Raw genomic sequence first — 20281 nt, forward strand, 5'->3', positions numbered from 1 at the left:
CCATGCCTGCGACCGGATTGCCTAGGAAAGGACCCCCCGGTATAGGTGGCTAGTGGATCGCCTGGGCTAAAATAATCAAAATAATCAAAAACAAGGATTTTATTTTTTTTAAAAAAAGGCGGCACTGGACAACCACTTGTCCGGAATACCGTAGCGCAAGGGTCTCCCTGCTTGGACTAGGTCCCTCCCAACTCTGTTATTCTGTTAAAAACACAGCAGGGAGTTGCTTTCACTCAGGCAGCGTGATGGTCACCCCCCCTCCCTATCCCTCCGGGGTCCTTTCTCGAGGCGGCGCGCGCCGCGCACGCGCGCTGGTAGCCGGCGGCAAGATGGCGGCGGCGCTGGCGGCGGAACGGAGCCCGGCGGACGGGAAGGCAGCGGCCCCCTCGCCGTCGCCGCCCGACGGGGCCAAAGAGCCGGGGAAAGGGGACGAGGCGGCGGCGGCGGGAGAGAAGGCAGGCCCCAGCAGCCGCGCCGGTTTCCGGGTGACGGCGGTGCGGCGCGATCCGGCGGTGCGGCTGCAGCACAGCGTGAGCGGCTCGGAGCCGCTGGCCTGGTCCGAGGACCACCGCGTGTCGGTCAGCACCGCCCGCAGCGTGGCCGTCCTCGAGCAGCTGAGCGACATCCGCGGCGGCAGCAGCGATCTCGTCATCCATCGCACGGCCGTGCCGGCCCACAACGCCGCCTGTCATCTCAAGGTGGGCCCGCGGAACTGCCCGCCACTGGGGGGGTGGGCGAGGGAAGACCTAGGTGGGCTTCTCCTCCTTTCTTCCTCCTCGTCTCCTCCTCTTCCTCTCCCTCCTTTTCTTTCCTCCTCTTCCTCCTTTCTTTCTCCTCTTCCTTTTCTTTCCTCCTCTTCCTCCTTCCTTTCTTTCTCCTCTTCCTTTTCTTTCCTCCTCTTCCTCTTCCTTTCTTTCTCCTCTTCCTTTTCTTTCCTCCTCTTCCTCTTCCTTTCTCCTCTTCCTCCTTTCTTCCTCTTCCTTTTCTTTCCTCCTCTTCCTCCTTCCTTTCTCCTTTCTTCTTTCCTCCTCTTCTTCCTCCTTTCTCCTCTTCCTCCTTTCCTCTTCCTCCTCCTTCCTTTCTCCTCTTCCTTCTTTCCTCCTCTTCCTCCTCCTTTTCTTTCTCCTCTTCCTCCTTTTCTTTCTCCTCTTCCTTTTCTTTCCTCCTCTTCCTCCTCCTTCCTTTCTCCTCTTCCTTCTTTCCTCCTCTTCCTCTTCCTTTTTTCTCCTCTTCCTTTTCTTTCCTCCTCTTCCTCCTCGATTGGGCTATTGTTTACTTCTTGGCTGCTGGCCTAATGTTTATCTTGGTGTGTTTTTTTTCTGTTCATCTGAGTGTTGGATTGCTGGTGAGGAAATGTTTGGGACTTTTTGTTTCCTTTTGGGTTGTTGCTGTTTTTTTTTTCTTGGATTGTATCTTTTGAGTGGTGTGTTTTATCTGCCTGTCAACAATTTGCCTGCCAGGCTTCTAGGAGGCGCACCGTTCCCAAGTCCGAGCTGCGGTTGAGCCTGTCTGCCACATGTTATAAATAAACGAGTACCTCGATGTTTTTAGCGCTTTAGACACTTGTTGGCCGCCGTTCCCTTCATCGTATACTGCCTTCCATACCTAGCAAGTCACGTGCTGAAAAAAGCTGTTGTCCTTTTTGAACGCATTTGTAAAACCGCCTCTCCCTCCCCCGCAGGTTGGCTCCAAAAAGGAAGTGGCTGAATGCAAACACAAGTTTGCGAATTCCGACGATCCGGCGGTGAGCCAGGCGTTCACTCTGGACAGAGTTTTCAATCCCGAAGGGAAATCGCTGTCCTCCATGCGAGGCTTCAGATACTGCAGTTGGTCTCCGCTGGGCTGCGACGCCAACGGCCGGTGTCTCTTAGCCGCGCTGACCATGGACAACAGGCTGACCATCCACGCTAACCTGAACAGACTCCAGTGGGTGCAGTTAGTGGACTTGACTGAACTCTATGGGGAGTGCCTGTACGAAAACGGCTACGGGCTTTGTAAGACAGAGCCCTCTCAAGAAGATCTAGGGGACTTTGCCGAATTCCAGAGGAGGCACAGCATGCAGACCCCGGTCCGCATGGAATGGTCCGGCATTTGCACCATCCAACAGGTGAAGAATAACAACGAATGCCGGGAGGTGAGCAGCGTCCTTTTGGCTGTGATCTTTGAAAACGGGAACATTGCCGTCTGGCAGTGCCAACTTCCGTTTGTCGGCAAAGAATCCATCTCGTCCTGTAACACCATCGAGTCAGGAATCTCTTCCCCCAGCGTCTTGGCCTGGTGGGAATACGAGCATAGCAACCGGAAAATGAGCGGGCTGATTGTGGGCAGTGCTTTCGGGCCGGTTAAGATCCTCCCGGTCAACCTGAAAGCGGTCAAGGGCTACTTCACCTTGAGGCAGCCGGTGGTTTTGTGGCAGGAAGTGGATCACTTGCCCGTGCAGAACATCAAGAGCATCCCTCTCTATCACCCCTATCAGAAATGTAGCTGCAGTTTAGTTGTAGCGGCGAGGGGCTGCTACCTCTTTTGGTGCCTCCTCTTGATCTCCAAAGCAGGCTTGAACGTCCACAACTCCCACGTGACCGGTCTCCACTCTTTGCCCATCATCTCCATGACCGCCGACAAGCAGAACGGCACCGTCTACACCTGCTCCGTGGATGGGAAGGTCCGGCAGCTGATCCCCATCTTCACCAGCCTGGCGCTCAAGTTCGAACACCAGCTGATCCAGTTGTCGGACGTGCTGGGCTCCGTCCGCAGCCACGGGATTGCCGTCAGCCCCTGCGGGGCGTACCTGGCCGTCATCACCACCAAGGGCATGGCCAAGGGGCTCCACCCCACCACCAAAGCCTACCAGGTCCAGTTTGTCACCCTGAAAACCTGCGAGGAAGCCGCCGCCCAGCTGCTGGAATCGTCCGCCCAGAACCTTTACCGGCAGGTGGACCTCACCGATCTGGTGCGCTGGAAGATCTTGAGGGAGAAGCAGATCCCGCGCTTTCTGCAGGAAGCCCTGGATCAGAAGATCGAGCGTTTGGGCTCCACGTACTTATGGCGCTTTAAGCTCTTCCTCCTGCGGATTTTGTACCAGTCGCTGCAGGCCTCTCCCTCTGAGGCCTTGTGGAGGCCCACACACGAGGACGCCAAGGCCTTAATCGTAGATTCCTCCGAGACGGGCGGCGGCGAGGAACTGCCTTCAGAAGAGGGCAGGCAGGATCTGACGGAGGTCCCCAAAGGGAAGGGCTCTCAGCCAGCCCCCTCGACCGGCGGGGCCCAGGAGCAGCAGACGCAAGAGAAGATGCTGGCGATCCAGGCTCAGATCGAAGCGGTCGAAATGCACCTGGCGCGAGAACACATGAAGCGAGTCTTGGGCGAGGTCTACCTCCATACGTGGATCACGGAGAACACCAGCATCCCCACCAGGGGCGTCTGTGATTTCCTGACCTCCGATAAAAGCTACGAGGACAGGACAGCGCGGGTGAGGGCAGCCAGACCTCAGAACCGTTCTAGGGGTTAGGGTTAGGGTTTCCACCTCCAGCGCTTCCCAAAAATCTCTCCTCCTGCCGCCATCTCTCCTAGTAAGCAGCGTTGTTGCCGTCTTTTCCCAGGTGCTGATCGGGCATATTTTAAAGAAGATGAACAAGCAGACTTTCCCTGAACGTTGCACTTTGTGTAAAGAGATCCTGCCTTTCACAGACGCCAAAGAGGCCATTTGCTCCAATGGACACGTTTGGCTGAGGTATGTTAGATGTTCCCTGGGATATTGCTTTGTTTTTCTCCTTCCCCCCCCCCAAAAAAAACCCTTAATGCCTAAAGAAGGAAGCTCAGCTAGCTGGATTTTCTTGGGGGGGCGGCGGGGTGGGTGGGTTTGTTTCTTTGAAAATGTTTCGCTTCTCATCCAGGAAGCTTCTTCACCAGTTTAATTTGCCCGTTGGACAAAATGCTATCGTCGTTAGATAGAAAATGCTTTTTAAGATCGGGTGATTGAAATTTTCCTCTTATAAACCTCGCTGCCTTCATTGTGATAGCTGTTGTTATTCAGAGATGACTGCAGTGGAGTTTTCCCAGTAGGATTACAGCTATGCACTGGACCTAGATTTGATTTATTCCATTTAGGCACGCACACACACACACCCAACGGCAAATCAAATCTTGGTTTACCTAATGCCCGAAGCTCAGGTTGCTAGAATAAACCAACTTTGGCTGGGTTCGCCCTTCATATTGTCTTATTGTTGTTGCTTTTGTAGTTTATGATATGGGATATGAACCCAGGCCTGTTTTTTTTTTTGCCTTTGTCATGGCTGCGGCTGTCAAAACCAAACTAGCTCTTGGTTATTACCTTTCTACACTCCCCTTAAACCAAATCACCTGAAAATTTAGGACCCCCGCATTCTAGCCACATCCCAAACCGGGTTAGATTTTGTTTTCCTTTGCATAGTTTCTGGAGCAAACCCTTTCGTTTGATTAGTGACCGATTCAATGCATTGGCGCCAGTTGGAAAAGAGTGAACAAGGGACAGTTGTGTGAGCTGAACTGTTATTATTTCCCCCCCCCCCACTTTTCCCCCCCATAATTCTCTTGCTTCAGGTGCTTTTTAACCTATCAGGCCTGCCAGAGCTTAGTCTACAGGAGATGCTTGCTCCGGGACAGCATCGCTCGCCATTCCACTTCAGAAGGTGAGTTTGGAAAGGCTGCCAAATCTGGGAATTGAAGGAAATAAAAGGCGGATCCTATTTGAAACCTAATTGTAGAAAGGGTGTGTGCCTGCAAATAAGACCTTTTTCCTCTCTTTATACCGTGTCACGAGGAAATCAAACCGCATTCCGGTTTTGTTCGGTCCAATATATACACACACATATATATATATATATATATATATATATATATATATATATATATATATATATATATATATATATATATATATATATATTCCAATATATACATATATACATTTCTATCCATATATATATGGATAGCTTTTCCAAAGTTCATTATTCTTAACTTTCTGCTTATAAGCACATCCTTGCTGAAATCGAGGAAAGTTTGCTCTGCACACCCTTTCCTCCTTTCGTCCTTCAATAACATCTGTTCTCCTTTTTCAGATCCTGAATGGATCAAGCGGTTGCTGCAGGGGCCTTGCACTTTCTGTGACTCGCCTGTTTTCTAGAGAACAACCTGAGACAAGGAGCTTGAAGCAGTAGTCTCTAGTGGCCAAAGCACCACCCAGCGTTGGATCTGCACGAGGGCTCGCTCCGATTTGTAGATTTGAACCGGAGAAGCTCAGCCCGTTTCCGGGGAACGAAAAGGTCTTTTCTTAAATGCCACCACCGCCTTTTTTGGAAAAGCTTCTGAACTCGGTCCAGGCTCAAGGTTGCTGGCGTATTGGGGCAAAACTGATTGTCCAGCTGAGTGGGTACTTCGTGATGGCCGGAGTGCAACATGGACTCTGTAACTTCCCTTCGTTAACACCTAACGAACGGTGGGACTTACTGAACGGGAGACAGTTAAATTATTACAAATAAGGAACGGGTTTTTGAACTTGTTTCAGGAAAGAAAAAAAAAACCTTGCATGCCTGTGGTCAGTGAATGAAAGATTAGCAAACCTCCTTTGAGAAACTTCAAGGCAGCTAAAGACTTTCCGAACCAACTCCAAGGAGCTTATTTTAAACGAGCCAATTTGGTTGTGATTGTTAATATTTTAAGCACGCGTGTTTTCGTTTACTTTGATTTCCCCGGCTGCAGTCCATAATTCTTGCACTGTCACCTCGTAGGCGCTCCAAATTTTTGGCTTTAGCGAGAGTGAAAAGCGATCTTTCCTTTTGCTCCAGTTCCGAAGGGCAAAATTCTCCTCCCTCTCCAGGATATGCATGGGGTGACTTATCTTGACAAAGCATTGGATGTGATGATGATGATGATGACGACAATGTCCTTTGTTAATCATGGTTTATCATGCTGTGCGTTGTCGGAATACACAACCTACACCTTGTTTAAAAAATTCTCAAGAGCTCAGACCTGTGGCAAGCTTTTGATCTGAGCAATCCGGGGTTCTTTTTTTTAAAAAAAAAAACAACTATACAGTTCCTGACTCTAGTTAAGCTTTTTTGTCTGTTGCTTGAAAAGCAAAAGCAGCGAATTAAACTCTGTTGCGAAGAACAGGTTGTGTTCCTACGCCACCCAAATTAAAGCAGTGTTAATGGGGGGAAAAAATCTAGGCGTTCCTCTTTTTCCCTCCAAAATGATACTTGACTGTAAATGTTGGGTGTGAAATAATAAATTGGAAAAATGTGTTTTGTCTACTGCCGCAGCCACTGTGTGACATAAAGCCGTTTGTAAATAAAGCAACACACCGCTTGACTGAGGGGTGTGTGTGTTAACGAAACAAGCAGCAGTGTTGACTTCCTTGTTGTGCGATCGCCACAAAGGGCGGGATGTCTTGTATGTTTGTGGTGTAGGCGGTGGCCCCAGGTACGGCATGTGTTGAGGAGTTCTGACAACTTTCCAGAGAAGAAAAATGAATAAATTGAAAATACAGCTGTTCATTTAGTGATGGTTCGAAATTCCCAAAACACTGGGAAAAAGTAACCATCAGTCCTCGCATTTATGATTGCCCCCACAGTCAGGTGATCAAAATTTGGGAACCGACTCGTATTTGTGACGGTCGCAGTGATCCCCTTTTGCGACGGCCAGAATGTTCGTAAAAAAGGGGGCAAAAATTCTCTTAACCAATGTCTCGCTTAGCAACAGAAATTTGGGGCTCAATTAAACTTACCTGTAATTGCAGACCCCCCCCCCCCGAGAGTCCCACTCAATCCCACCCTCCTCCCCAAGGTCACAGGGAGACCGGCTCAGATGCCTTGTTCCTTCCAGGATCGTGGGTACCGATTCGCAAAAATTAGGAAATTCCACGGTGGTAGAAAAAGGCCTAGGGGCCAAATCAAAACACTCATCACCGTGGCCCCGTCCTGTTTATCTCCTGATCTCCTTGGCCAATGCTTTTTTTTTTTTAGCCGCAATCAGATGCTAATCAAATCCGTTGCGGGTCCCAAATTGGTTGGGAAAGGTGGTTGTCCAATTATAAAAACCTAATTCTTTTTTCTTGCCTGCTGAACCTTTGCTAATGTGAACCGGGGGCCTCTCTTAACTATGCAAACGGGATGCAAAGGCCTTGCAAGCATTCCCTGGTAATTAAATGAATGTCAATTGTTTTAGCGCTTTCCGAGGGAGCGTCGTACACGAGTATTAGCGTGGTCTCCTAACCCAGACGGCCTACACTTCAAGCTCAGCGGACACCCTTGGGGAGGGGGAGAGGGGGGCAACCGTTGACCCGAAACTCCGCACGGGCGGACGCACCGGCTGCATGTCAATGAGGCCAGGATGCTTGGCTATGTTTCTGTGCAGTCAGCTAAGCAGAACTAATATTGGGGCGCCTACAGATGAAAGAAAGGGGAGGGAGGGAGAGAAGGAAGGCAGGCAGGAAGAGTGAGGCTTCGTGGCTAAATTAATTAAGCAGATGTACCTGTCTAATTAAAGGCACATTGCCGTTGTCCCTTGTACCCTGGGCTTGCGCACAGCAAACAGTATTTAAATGCGTGGCCGAGCCGTTTTCCTTATCAATATTTAGTAGCGGCACTCTGATGCAGGTGATATTAGCAAGATGTAGTCCTTTATTTATTATTAATAGCCAGCCGTCCCAATTTATGCACAGCAGTGTATCTTTGCCACCAGCTGGCGCAGAATGCAGACACTCACGTCAGCAGCCTGGCAGCCAGCGGAAAAGAGGAGAAGGGTTACCAAACCCTTCAGGATTGAGCCACAGGGCCCTCTTTTTTTTGAGGAGGGGGGGGCTGGCGATGTGGCTAGGAAGGGGCTTAGTCGTTCACGTGGCCTACAGGAAGGGGGTCTGCCTAAGGACTCCCAAGTCCATGCGTCAGCCTTCCCAGCGCAAGCACATGAAGCTGATTCTGCGAGATTCTTACTCTAATTCTACTAGAGAATCTTGCAGGCTTGAAAGGACTTTGGCTCCCACTGTCTCTTTTTACAGCCTGAGGATGAGATTCTTCCTCCACTCGTTACGCAGCTTTGGGCTACACGTCCTCTTATCTCACCAGTCCCCCCCACCCGCCTAGGCTGCATCTCTTCCTCCCCAAGGTTCTTCTCACACACCGTTACAGGCAGTCCTCGACGTATGACCGCAAGGGAGCCCAGAATTTTCGTTGCTAAGTGAGACAGCGGTTAAGTGAGTTTTGCCCCGTTTTACGACTTTTTTTGGGGGGGACAGGGTTGTTAAGTGAACCTGAGTTTGCCTGTCAGAAAGGCGCCAAAGGGGATCACATGACCCCGGGACACTGCAACACCGTCGTAAATATTAAGCGGTGGCAAAGCATCCGAATTTTGATCACGTGGAGATGCTTCGACGGCCTTAAGTCTAAAAAAAAAAGAGAGACAATCCTCGGTTGTTGTTTTTCAGTGGCGTTGTAACTTTGAACGGTCTCTAAACAAATAATTGAAAATCGAGGGCAGCCTGTACATCCAAGCTGGCAGGAATAGCCGACACTCCAGAAGACAGGCTTAAGATACAGGAGGATCTTGACAGACTTGAACATTGGGCACTATCTAACAAAATGAAATTCAGTGGTGGAAGAAGTAAGGTTCTACATTTAGGCCAGAAAAACCAAATGCACAGGTATATTATAGGTGGTACCTTGCTCAGTAGTAGTAACTATGAGAGGGATGTTGGACTCTTAAGAGGACAATCACTTAAATGTGGGGCAGCAGTGTGTGGCGGCAGCCAAAAAAGCCAACACAGTGCTAGGCTGCGTTAACAAAAGGATAGAATCAAGATTTTAGTGCCGCTTTATAAGGCCTTGGTAAGGCTGCACTTGGAATACGGCATCCAGTTTTGGTCACCACACTGTAAAAAAAGATGTTGAGACTCTAGAAAGAGTACAGAGAAGAGCAACAAAGATGATCAGGAGACTGGAGGCTAAAACATATAGGGAACGGTTGCTGGAATTGGGTATGTGTAGTTTAATGAAGAGAAGGACGAGGGGTGACATGATAGCAGTGTTCCAATATCTCAGGGGCTGCCCCAAAGAAGAGGGAGTCAAGCTATTCTCCAAAGCACCCGAAAGCAGGACAAGAAGCGACGGATGGAAACTAGTCAAGGAGAGAAGCAACCTAGAACTAAGGAGAAACTTCCTGACAGTTAGAACAATTAACCAGTGGAACAACCTGCCTCCAGAAGCGGTGAATGCTCCAACACTGGAAGTTTAAAAAAAAAAAAGACTGGGCATCTATTTGTCTGAAATGGTATAGGGTTTCCTGCTGTTGGATCTCCCTGTTGGAAATCTAAAAGAACAGTGGAGGGGGTCAAAAATTATGCAAGAGGAACGCACGGAGGTGAGGCAAGGGCTGGATCCTATTCAGCATTGTGTGTTGAATAGTGCAGAGACCCACATGTGCACAGCACAACAGTGCTAAATTAAAACCTGAAGGCCACGGATAACCGGTGAAAGCAAACAAGAATGCCATATCCATCACGCGCTTTCTCAAGATTCACCTAGCTGGCGCCAGAAAGGAAAAAAAAAAGCAACTGAAAAGACTGGAATGTCTTTTTCTGGGATTCAAGAAGCTTTTAATAATGTTCTCTTCACAGTTTAAACCAAACCAAGGTGGGAAGAAATGGGATTTTTTTTCCCCAGCAAACACAACAGGAGTCAAAGGAAGAAAGCTGGGTTCACCCAATTTTTGCCCGCTTAACAATCCAAGTATTTTATTTTATTTTATTTTTTTAAAAAAACTTCCGCTTGGGAAGAACAAAGGGATAAACAGTAATTTGGGGAAGGGGGACACGGTATCCTGTCCTTCAGAAGTGTCACCCTCCCCCCTCCAAAAGCAGGAACACAGGAGGGGTTGTGTGAAAAGCGCCATTTGGCCTTTTCACCCAGGATGAGAAATCAAAGCAAACCCGAAGGAGAACTACTCAACTTTTAAGAACTTCCAACTCATTTTATGGCTTCCCGTGGACTACCTCATTTAGGAAACTTCAAAATTACTCCTTGTTTCCCCGCACCCCCAGCTCTCCTTAGATTGGGAATTGGTTTGGAGGCTGAGCTACTACAGATCCCAGATCTCTTTGACCGGCAACGGGTTGATCAAGAAACTCTCAATGTACTCGAATACCGTATGCGGGTCCTGATCGCCGTTGATAAAAATGGCGCCTTCGAAATATTGTTCCAGACTGCTGGAAAGCCTGAAATACAGGTCGACTTTGCTCTTGATGGTTTCCTCCATCTCCTTCGGATTAATCAGCAGGCGGTCGTTGACTTCCTTGGTGATGGCTGGTTTGTACAGGGTGTGGTATCTAGAAGAGGGCAGAAAACTCAGGAGAAAGGAACGCGTGATGCAAAACTCCCTGCACTGTACCGTCGTGTTTTATCCGTCGCTTTAAAACGACTCTGCTGGCTGATGGCCGGTTGGAGCAGAAAGAGATGAACCACCGTCTACACGCCAGTCAAAAGAGACAATCAAAAAGCCAGAGAGAAAACAAAGGGAGCCAAATATCTGCTCACCAGCAATCAACCAGCCCAGATAAGTTGAGAAGGACGCCAAGATTAGACCGACAATCAAGATGTAAACGACGCCCCGATCAAGGAACTACCAACTCGGACAAGTGAGCTAAGAGCAAACCACAGCCCAATCCGAGAACTAACCGGACCGTTCCCATCCACGCTGGCAGGGCAAGCCACCAGTATATGAAAAGAGGGCAAACCCTACACTCTCCTAGCACTGATGATGTTACCCAGCTGGGTGAAGAAACGTCTGCAAGAAAACCACCAAGCTCAGAGAGCAACCCGGGACCCCACAGTCCTCCTCCTCTTCCTCCCCGTCTCTGCAAACTCCACTGCCTTCTAGCCTAGACCACGTTACGTTATGAAACATCTGCAAGAAAACAACCCTTCGTGAAATTATGTCTTTGTAAGGAACCAGAACCAGAAGATGGATGGATGGATGGATGGATGGATGGATAGATGGATGGATGGAGGTTTTAAAAGAGAGATTGGACAACCATTTGTCTGAAATGATACAGGGTTTCCTGCTTGACGAGGGGTGGGGGATGGTGGACTAGAAGACCTCCAAGGTCTCTTCCGTTATTCAGTTATTCTGGATGGATGGATGGATGGATGGATGGATGCATGGATGGATGGATGGATGGATGGATGGATGGATGCATGGATGGATGGATGGATGGATGGATGGATAGATGGATGCATGGATGGATGGATGGATGGATGCATGGATGGATGGATGGATGGATGGATGGATAGATGGATGCATGGATAGATGCATGGATGCATGGATGGATGCATGGATGGATGCATGGATGCATGGAAGGATGCATGGAAGGATGCATGGATGCATGGATGCATGGATGCATGGATGCATGGAAGGATGGATAAAGGTTTTTAAGAAGAGATTGGACAACCATTTGTCTGAAATGATACAGGGTTTCCTGCTTGACGGGGGCAGGGGGGGTGTGGACTAGAAGACCTCCAAGGTCTAATTCCGTTATTCTGTTATTCTGGATGGATGGATGGATGTTCTGACTGACTGGTTTCCTCCACTCTCTTTGAGAATGGCTGTTCAAAACAGATCCAATGGGAAACGGCAACGTTACTGTGGCACTTTCCCCCCTCGGATCAACCTATACCGGCCTCTTCTTTGTGGTTACCTTCTGCTCAGAGGTAGCGATTAGATCAGCCTGGAATCTTTCTGAGACGCTGAAGAAAAGACAAGAGAGGGAGGCTATCCTATCCTCACGACTTTGTCAAGGTTTCAAAACTCCTCGTGGGGCTGACTGAGCGGGAGAGAAACCTCTCCCTCGCTCTTTGAGGTTTATCCAGAGCGGGCTACGTCCTTCGGGTGAAGGAAGTCTTTTACCAAAGCCCAGCCAGAAGTCCAACCGGTCAGCTCCAGGAAGGCGGACGCCGTCCATCGCTCTCTTCGGCTTCCCACCCAAATGTTGCCACGTCCCGTTTGGCAAACCGTGGTTCCTCCACGCACCCCGCACAAAGCCCCCCCCTGCCCCCTCGAGCAATATTGAGTAATGCGGCTAACCTTTCTCCGCTGATCGGGTCCACCATGGAGTAGGAAAGACGCTCGAGAACGGTTTCAGCTGGGACGTTCAGGAAAAAAATCCTGGCAAGAAGAAGAATCAAGATTTTTTTTTTAAAAAAACCACACATTTCAGTGGTCAACCCCGGTAGGGAGAGCCGGCCGATTTTTTTTCCTCAGGACAACCCAGTCCTTTGGAGCGGCTTTCCTCACTTAACGACCGCACGATTCACTTCGCAACCTCACCATTCGCTTAACTAACTAAATAACAACAATAGAGTTGGAAGGGACCTTGGCGGTCTTCCTGCTCAGACAAGAAACCCTAGGCTATTTGGACAGCCATTTTGTCTGAAATGCCTAAGCAGGGGTTGGACTAGATGACCCCCAAGGCCCCTTCCAACTTGATTATTAATTACTTCAGACAAACGGTCACCCAGTCTCTGCAGGGATTCTTTTAACCACCCATGACAAGAAAGTTTCAAAATATAGCCCAGCTCATTTAATGGCCTCGTGATTCGCTTAACAACCGCCTTGGCTTGGTCTCTGTCGCGGTCATTAAGCTGAGGACTCCTGCTTCACCTCACCTCCTAATCACGGGGGTAAGTGTCTCGTGCAATGCAGTTTATGGTTTGTGCCAGGCCAATCCAGCCACGTCAGAAACTTTGCCCCCTCCCCCAGGTTCAGGGTTGATGTAAGAACGCAGACCGCGCCCTGGCGGCTTTTGAACTCGGGCCCAATTGACAGGAATTATATTTCGATGTTTTTTTTAATCCCATTTATATCCCGCCCTTCTCCGAAGACTCAGGGCGGCTTACAATCTAAGAAGCACAAATCAATGTGCTTAGCAATAGCCTTCATTCTGTGTATATGCCTGCTTTATTAGGGCTTTCATACACCCCCCAAGCGGCATTATTACAAAGTCAGCTTAATTGCCCCCAACAATCTGGGTCCTCATTTTACCCACCTCGGAAGGATGGAAGGCTGAGTCAACCTTGAGCCTGGTGGGACTCGAACCTGCACTAATTGCAGGCAGCTGGTGTTACTTAAGGAGGCATTAGCCCACGGCTCCACCAAGGCTCACGATTTAAACCATTCTGTGAGCTCTCTTCCCACTTTCAGTTCCTCTGATTGGCTTTTACGCTGTAATTTTTATTTTATTTTATTTTATTTTCGCTTTGGTGGGCTGCCTCTCAGGCTGGCAAGCTCGAGACATCCCACCAAAAGGAACATTTTACATCTGCTGGAGAGAAATTGAATCAGATAAAAGAGGCAGCTTTCTTTCCCTGCGCCGGCACCTTTGTAGAACTGAAAGTTATGAAAATCATTCCCGTTTGCTCTTCAGATGTTTGCAGATAATAATTTCCGTCCCCCATTGCAGGATTTATTTATTTATTTATTTATTTATTTTTAGGGGGGGACGGGGCAGGGGGAGGGGAAAGATGAGAAACACCAAACAGAAACTCAGCCTGGCGTGGAAAAAGAAAGAAAGAAAGAAAGCAAAAAAAAAAAAAGCAAAGCCGAGAAATCTAATGATATCTGAAGACGGGAGGAGAATATACAGTTTCCAACCGTCTTTTATCCTTTACAACTCCAAACATTTTGTTTCAGCTTTGTTTCCGTTGCCCGACAACACTCAGGAAACAGAATTGTCAGAATGAATAACTTGTGACGACGACGGCGTGTCTCCAGATGAATATCCTCGCAGAGAAAGGGAAGAAGGGAGCGCACGGGCTGGGGAGGGGGAAGGCGAGTCTTTTGTATCGCCCCGATAATTGATACTCTTTCCCCATTATTATTATTTTTTTTTCAAATCGACAAAACAAAACAAAAAACACAAAAAGGGGGAAAAGGCATCTCAAGAAAGCTTGTCGGGGGGAACGCGAGAAAAGGGGAGACAGCTGAAAACGGCAAAAAGAGAGAGAGAGAGAGAGAAAGCTTTAAAAAAAACACCACTCTTTTTCTTTGCGAAGCCGCTAACAAAATGCATCTTGGACATGGCTTGTCAGAAATGTGCTTTTCTTCTTCCGATACGTGTGTGTTTGGGTGTCTGTCTTATTATCTGCTGCGGTGTCAGCATTCAAGGCAAGTTGGTGGGAAGACGTGGAAGGATGGGAAAAGCGGTGTTCCCAACTTTCTGCCTAAAATGACAAGGGCTCCTTCTGTCTCCAAAGGAGATGTTGAGACTCTTGAAAGAGTGCAGAGAAGAGCAATGAAGATGATTAGAGGGGAACAGAACAGAAATAGAATAGAATATGGAATAGAATACGGAATAGAATCAAATAGAATAGAATATAGAATGGAATGGAAGAGAAGAGAAGAGAATGGAAGAGTTGGAAGGGATCTTGGAGGTCATCTAATCCAGCCCCCTGCTCAGGCAGGAAACCCTATACCATTTCAGGTAAACGGTTGTCCCAATTTCTTCTTAAAAACCTCCAGTGTTGGAGCAATTCACTAACTCCTTGGGGCAGGTTGTTCCACTGATTAATTGTTCTAACTGTCAGGAAATTCCAGGTTGCTTCTCTCCTCCATGAGTTTCCACCCATTGTTTCTTGTCCTGCCTTCGGGTGCTTTGGAGAATATTTGACCCCCTCTTCTCTGTGGCAGCCCCTCAAGTATTGGAAGAGGGCCATCGCGTCTCCCCTCGTCCTTCTCCTCCTTAGACACCTACATACAGGCTGATGAAGTTTCCCAAAAGAAGGAAGATTTGGGTTTTCAATTCTTCTACCAACACCACCACCCCACCGTTATTGACTCCAAGAAAACGCGGGAGCTTCTCCAACTGTAGGAACGTTGCCAGCACGAGACGAGGAGGAAACCGTCTCCTGCTTGCCCCACATTCGTGGAGGGCAAATATCTGAAGAGCCTCGAGAGGTCTAGACCGCCTTCAGAGGCATGGTTAGGGTTTCGAAAACCCGTTCTGGCTCACTCTGTTCCTTCAGCCTGGTCCACCAGCTTCCCAGAAGGCCCCCCAACTCCTTCTCTCATTCTTATTCACGGCTCCCTCCTTACTCTCGTTTGTTATTCCATCATGGGGAAATTCCCCTGGGAGTTTGTTCTGATGGCACTTGACGGATCAAGGAAAAAGGGAGCCACCATGACTGGAGAGCCTTTGGGGGCTGTTTAGCCCCCCCCTCCTCACTTTACTTGCACGGTGGGGTGGGGTTTCTTCCACATGGCAGGTTTTGGAGACGCTAAATCCCACGTGGCTGGGAAGAGGGAGAGCTTGCAGATAGATAGATAGATAGATAGATAGATAGATAGATAGATAGATAGATAGATAGATAAGATAGATAGGCAGGCAGGCAGGCAGGCAGGCAGGCAGATGATAGATAGATAGATAGATAGATAGATAGATAGATAGATAGATAGATAGATAGATAGAGGAAGAAAGGAAGGAGGAAGGAAAGAAGGAAGGAAGGAAGGAAAAGAGGAAGGAAGGAAGGAAGGAAGGAAGGAAGGAAGGAAGGAAGGAAGGAAGGAAGGAAAAGAAGGAGGGAAGGAAGGAAGGAGGGAGGGAGGAAAGGAAGGAAGGAAAGAAGGAAAGGAAAGGAAGAAGAAAGGAAGGGAAGGAGGAAGGAAAGAAGGGAGGGAGGGAGGGAGGAAGGAAAGGAAGGAAGGAAGGAAGGAAGGAAGGAAGGAAGGAGGGAGGAAAGGAAGGAAGAAAGGAAGGAAAGAAGGAAGGAAGGAAGGAAGGAAAGAAGGAAGGAGGGAGGGAAGAAAGGAAGGAAAGGAAGGAAGGAAGGAAAGAAGGAAAGGAAAGGAAGAAGAAAGGAAGGGAAGGAAGGAGGAAGGAAAGAAGGAAGGAAGGAAGGAAGGAAGGAAGGAAGGAAGGAAGGAAGGAAAGGAAAGGAAAGGAAAGGAAAGGAAAGGAAGTCCAGTTGCGTTTTTGAAAAAGCATCTTTGAGACAACCTGGATGACTGAGAATGTCCACAGACGTGTGAGATGCTGTTTTCACAGCCCATCTGAGTCAAAGTGTCCTCTTAGATGGCTTAAATAAACAAGCTGCATTTCTTTGGAAAGTCGTTTGGGAAAGCAGCAAATGCCTCCCCTTCGTTTTATGGAAGGGGGGTGGTGGTGGTGGGAAAAAAGATATTCCATCGCCTCTGTCCTTCCTAAAGAGATGCAGTCCTATGCTGCACCCCTAACAAGTGGGACGGGAACTTTCCCAATAAGGGCAAGATTTATGTCCTTCAATAATACTCTTTTTTTTGGGGGGTGGGGTGAGAAAAAAAGGAGATGGTCCAAACAGAGAGGGCTAAACAAGAACCAATCGTATGCCATTTTACATGCATGTCAGAAGTAACCTGTCTCCTAATCGAGAATACATTCTGGCTATTTAAATACTGTCAAATCGAACCTTCCCAGTTTAATAGGGTTCGCTTCTGGGGGGAAACGCAAAATAAATCCGATTAAATATTTATATTTCAGAGTATTAATTAAGAGGACGGAGAGAAGCAGAGGCACCGTGCGGGCTGGTGGAAGGGGGGAGGGAGGGGAACCAGTCCATCAAGAGTACCCCAATATGTTTAAGCATGTTTCCCCCCCCCGCAAAAAAAAACCCCGTTTCAGAATCAAGTGTGTAAATGTTCCCAAAAAGGGTTGCTGAATATTTTATGAATATTTGTCATAAGACAGAAATAATAACCGCTGTGCACAGCTATTAGAATTAATATTTATGCAACCTAGCATGAAATATTCATGGGGACAGAGAAAAGGGGAGCCTGCCCGCGTGCGCCCCCCCCTCCACCCCACCCCACAAGGAAGACAAGAAATAATTTACATTGGGTTCGGTTTACCCGCCAGCTTGATGTTTAAAGATACGTTGACAAGGCTACGTGGGGATATACGTCAGTCACTCTTCCGTGGTGGGGGGGGGAAGAAGGGGAAAGAAAAAATGGAAGGGAGGGTGGGGGTCCAAGAAGCTGACAGCTCACAGATGGAGTTTCTGACAGCCCTTTTTAATAGTTTTTTTTTTAAAAAAAAAAGCTTAAATGTCCCTCCTACCAATTTCCTCCCCCCACCCCTCTCTCTCTCTCTTTTTTTTTTCCTCCCCATTGCCGGAGGTGATTTTGTCTTGCCAAACCGTTCATCGCTCCCCTTCCATCTGCTGAAATTAAGGAATTAATGAGCAAGTGGGCATTTTGCAATGGGGTGGGGGGGTGGGGGGAGAGGGAGGGAGAAGAGGAAGGAGGGAGAGAGAGAGAGAGAGAGAGAGAGAGAGAGAGAGAGAGAGAGAGAGAGAGGGGGGCAGGAATGTTTACTGGTCATTAAATGATAATGCGAGGGCCCCCCCCAGGCTGTATAATTCATGAGCCAATTAAAGGAAGTGTTAGTTGATTTGATGGGAAGCAGAAATACAAAAAACTCGCATTTAACTAATAGGGAACTCCATCCCCGGGCCGGGCCTGCCTCGGCTTTCTCCGATTACGCGGCTAATTGCTCGACTTTATAAGGCTGTGACTGATCGCCATGCATATTTCATTGTTCCCAAATACCTCCGTTGTTTGCATCTATGTCTCTGCTGTAATATGTCAGCGGCTGGCCAAATTTCCACGTCGTCGGTCAGGAGTGTTCTTCTTAGAACATAGAACACTGAGTCACAGAGTCGGAAGGGACCTTGGAGGTCTTCTAGTCCAGCCCCCTGCTCAAGCAGGAGATCCTATCCTACTTCAGACAAGTGGCTGTCCAGTCTCTTCTTAAAAACCTCCAGGGATGGAGCGCCCACAACTTCTGGAGGCAAGTCGTTCCCCTGGTTAATTATCCTCACTGTTAGGAAGTTTCTCCTTAGTTCTAGGTTGCCTCTCTCCTTGGTTAGTTTCCACCTGTTGCTTCTTCTCCTGCCTTCAGGGGCTTTGGAAAATAGTCTGATCCCCCTCGTCTTTGTAGGAGACCATAAAGGAATTTTGCTGGCGCTTCCTCGCGCTTGGCGTACGGTCAAATAACATTCACTAAAATGTTCTAGGTTCTATGTAGCCAGAAGAGACAAGAATCAAAATAGGAAAAGGCCAATGGGAGAGAGAGAGAGAGAGAGAGAGAGAGAGAGAGAGAGAGAGAGAGAGAGAGGGAGGGAGGGAGGGAGGGAGGGAAGGAAGGAAGGAAGGAAGGAAGGAAGGAAGGAAAAGAAAGAAAGAAAGAAAGAAAGAAAGAAAGAAAGAAAGAAAGAAAGAAAGAAAGAAAGAAAGAAAGAAAGAAAGAAAGAAAGAAAGATTCCAGGGTGGTTTAGTATTTAGTATTTGAGGGAAGGAGGGAGGGAGGGAAGAAAGGAAAGGAAGGGAAGGGAAGAAGGAAGGAAGAAAAGAAAGAGGGAAAGAGGGAAGGGAAGTAGGAAGAAAGGAAGATGAGAAAGATGGAAGGAAGGGACAAAGGAAGGAAGGAGGGAGGGAGGGAGGGAGGGAGGAAGGAAGGATGGAGAAAGGAGAGGAGAGGAGAGGAGAGGAGAGATGTTCCCAAAACACACAACTTGATAAAACACCTCCCAAATCTGAACAGAATTCGTCCTTGGGATGTTAAATATACTACTCTTATTGGGTTGTGGGAGAGCAAGCTGAATGATAGCAGCAGATTTTTAAAGTTTGGGGCGGAGGGATTAAAGATTATACTACTAATTGGATTTTATGGATTTTTTTAATATACCACTGAGAGCTGCATAATCGCTCGAGCAGGCAACATACACATAATTGTACATTTATTAGTCGTCGTATAATACATTAGTATTTATTAGTATTATAATACTAACTTATACAAGTAAATATACTGCTTGTATATATTAATACTCCTTCCCAAAGACTGGTGAATTAGGATAATATTCTCTGTTAGTTGTTTTTTTTTTCCCCCCAAGGCCAACAGAGATGTCACAGTTTCAGAACTGTGGACCTACCGTAGCTTGATAGCCCCTTTCACTACATCTCACGGGGGTCTTCAAATACTGGAGGGGGGGTCAGCCTACTCTCTAAGGCCCCTGAGGGCAGGACAAAAAGCCAGGAGAGAAGCAACTAGAATTGAGGAGGAATTTCCTAACAGTGAGAACAATCGACCACTGGAACAGCTTTGCCTCCAGAAGTTGCGGCCGCTCCATCCCTGGAGGCTTTTAAGAAGAGACTGGGACAACTATTTGTCTGAAATGGTATATAGGGACTCCTGCTTGAGCAGGGGGGCTGGACTAGAAGACCTCCAAGGTCCCTTCCAGCTCTATTCGGATTGCTTGATCTTACCATGCAATCCCCCTTTTTTTTCCCCCACCCCCAACGTCTCGGCCAATACGCTGACTCCGTAAACCACTTAGAGAGGGCTGTAAAGCACTGCAAAGTGGTATCTAAGTTCAAGTGCGGCTGCTACTCCTACCATGAATTTGTACCTTCCCCACCAAAACAAGGTTGAATATTCACCATTTGCAAAACGCATTATTCCATTCACTGCACCCCAATTGACCATTACCTTGGTTGAGAATGAAACACACCAGCACTCTCTCTCTCCCTCTTTTTCCCTCCCTCTCTCCCTCTGTCTCTCCCTCCCTCTCTCTCCCTTTCCTCCCTCTCTCCCTGTCTCTCTCTCCCCCTCTCTCTCTTCCTCTCTTTCTCCCTCTCTCCCTCCCTCTGTGTTTCTCTCCCTCCCTTTCTCTCCCTCCCTCCCTCTCTCCTCCCTCTTTCTCTCTCTCTTTCTTTCTTCCTCTCTCTGTCCTTCTCCCTCTCTCTCCCTCCCTCCCTCCCTCTCTCTCTCTCTGCCCAATGCTATTCCTTCTAGGTAATCAGATCCCCGTTAATTAATAAAAACTGTCAGGTTAATTGTCCCAGTCTGGACATCCTTATCCAGTTTGTAATACTAACCCTCTAGCACTTTCTCTCCCCCCCCCTCCTTGCCCACCCCGCCGTCCTCCGCCCTTTCGCTTCCAGCTCAATTAACTTAATGCTATGCAAATGAGTGGCTCTCCTCGCCGCCGTTAGCTTCTAGCCGGCGAATGTTAATAGCATAATTGGGCCTTCAGTAAGGTAATTAGACACGATTTCTTCCATTAGTCTTACAAGCCTAATTATTGTTGATGAGAGAGAGGGGACTACATCTGGCCGCCACGGGCTAGGCAGGGCATCTGGGTTAAAGCAAATATAGACAAAACACTGACAACTCAACACAACCCTCAAGATCTATAGCAAGGTGGGAGGGGGGAGACGAGGAGGA

General features: G+C 48.1%; 2 protein-coding genes across 5 annotated transcripts in view; one reads left to right on the forward strand and one right to left on the reverse strand.

Moving 5' to 3' along the window:
• On the forward strand, nucleotides 1-6374 carry GTF3C4 (general transcription factor IIIC subunit 4). The gene is made up of 5 exons (XM_083375300.1): nucleotides 1-698; nucleotides 1682-3469; nucleotides 3600-3730; nucleotides 4579-4667; nucleotides 5097-6374. Exons 1-5 carry the CDS (start codon nucleotides 246-248, stop codon nucleotides 5159-5161), a joined length of 2526 nt encoding a protein of 841 aa, XP_083231426.1. The 5' UTR covers nucleotides 1-245; the 3' UTR covers nucleotides 5162-6374.
• A 3205-nt stretch (nucleotides 6375-9579) lies between these two features.
• Nucleotides 9580-20281, reverse strand: part of AK8 (adenylate kinase 8) — a 48961-nt gene continuing 38259 nt past the window's right edge. For 3 of the 4 annotated variants that reach the window (XM_083375141.1, XM_083375142.1, XM_083375144.1), the window contains 2 exons: nucleotides 12112-12192; nucleotides 9580-10357 (listed from right to left, as the gene is read on the reverse strand). In XM_083375141.1, the coding sequence (XP_083231267.1) occupies nucleotides 10111-10357; nucleotides 12112-12192 (328 nt within the window). In that variant the 3' untranslated portion in view covers nucleotides 9580-10110. The remainder of the gene's footprint in view (nucleotides 10358-12111; nucleotides 12193-20281) is intronic. The other variant, XM_083375143.1, reaches the window with a different exon arrangement.

The sequence above is a fragment of the Vipera ursinii genome (assembly GCF_947247035.1).
Source record: "Vipera ursinii genome assembly, chromosome: 16".
In the NCBI taxonomy this organism is placed as follows: domain Eukaryota; kingdom Metazoa; phylum Chordata; class Lepidosauria; order Squamata; family Viperidae; genus Vipera; species Vipera ursinii.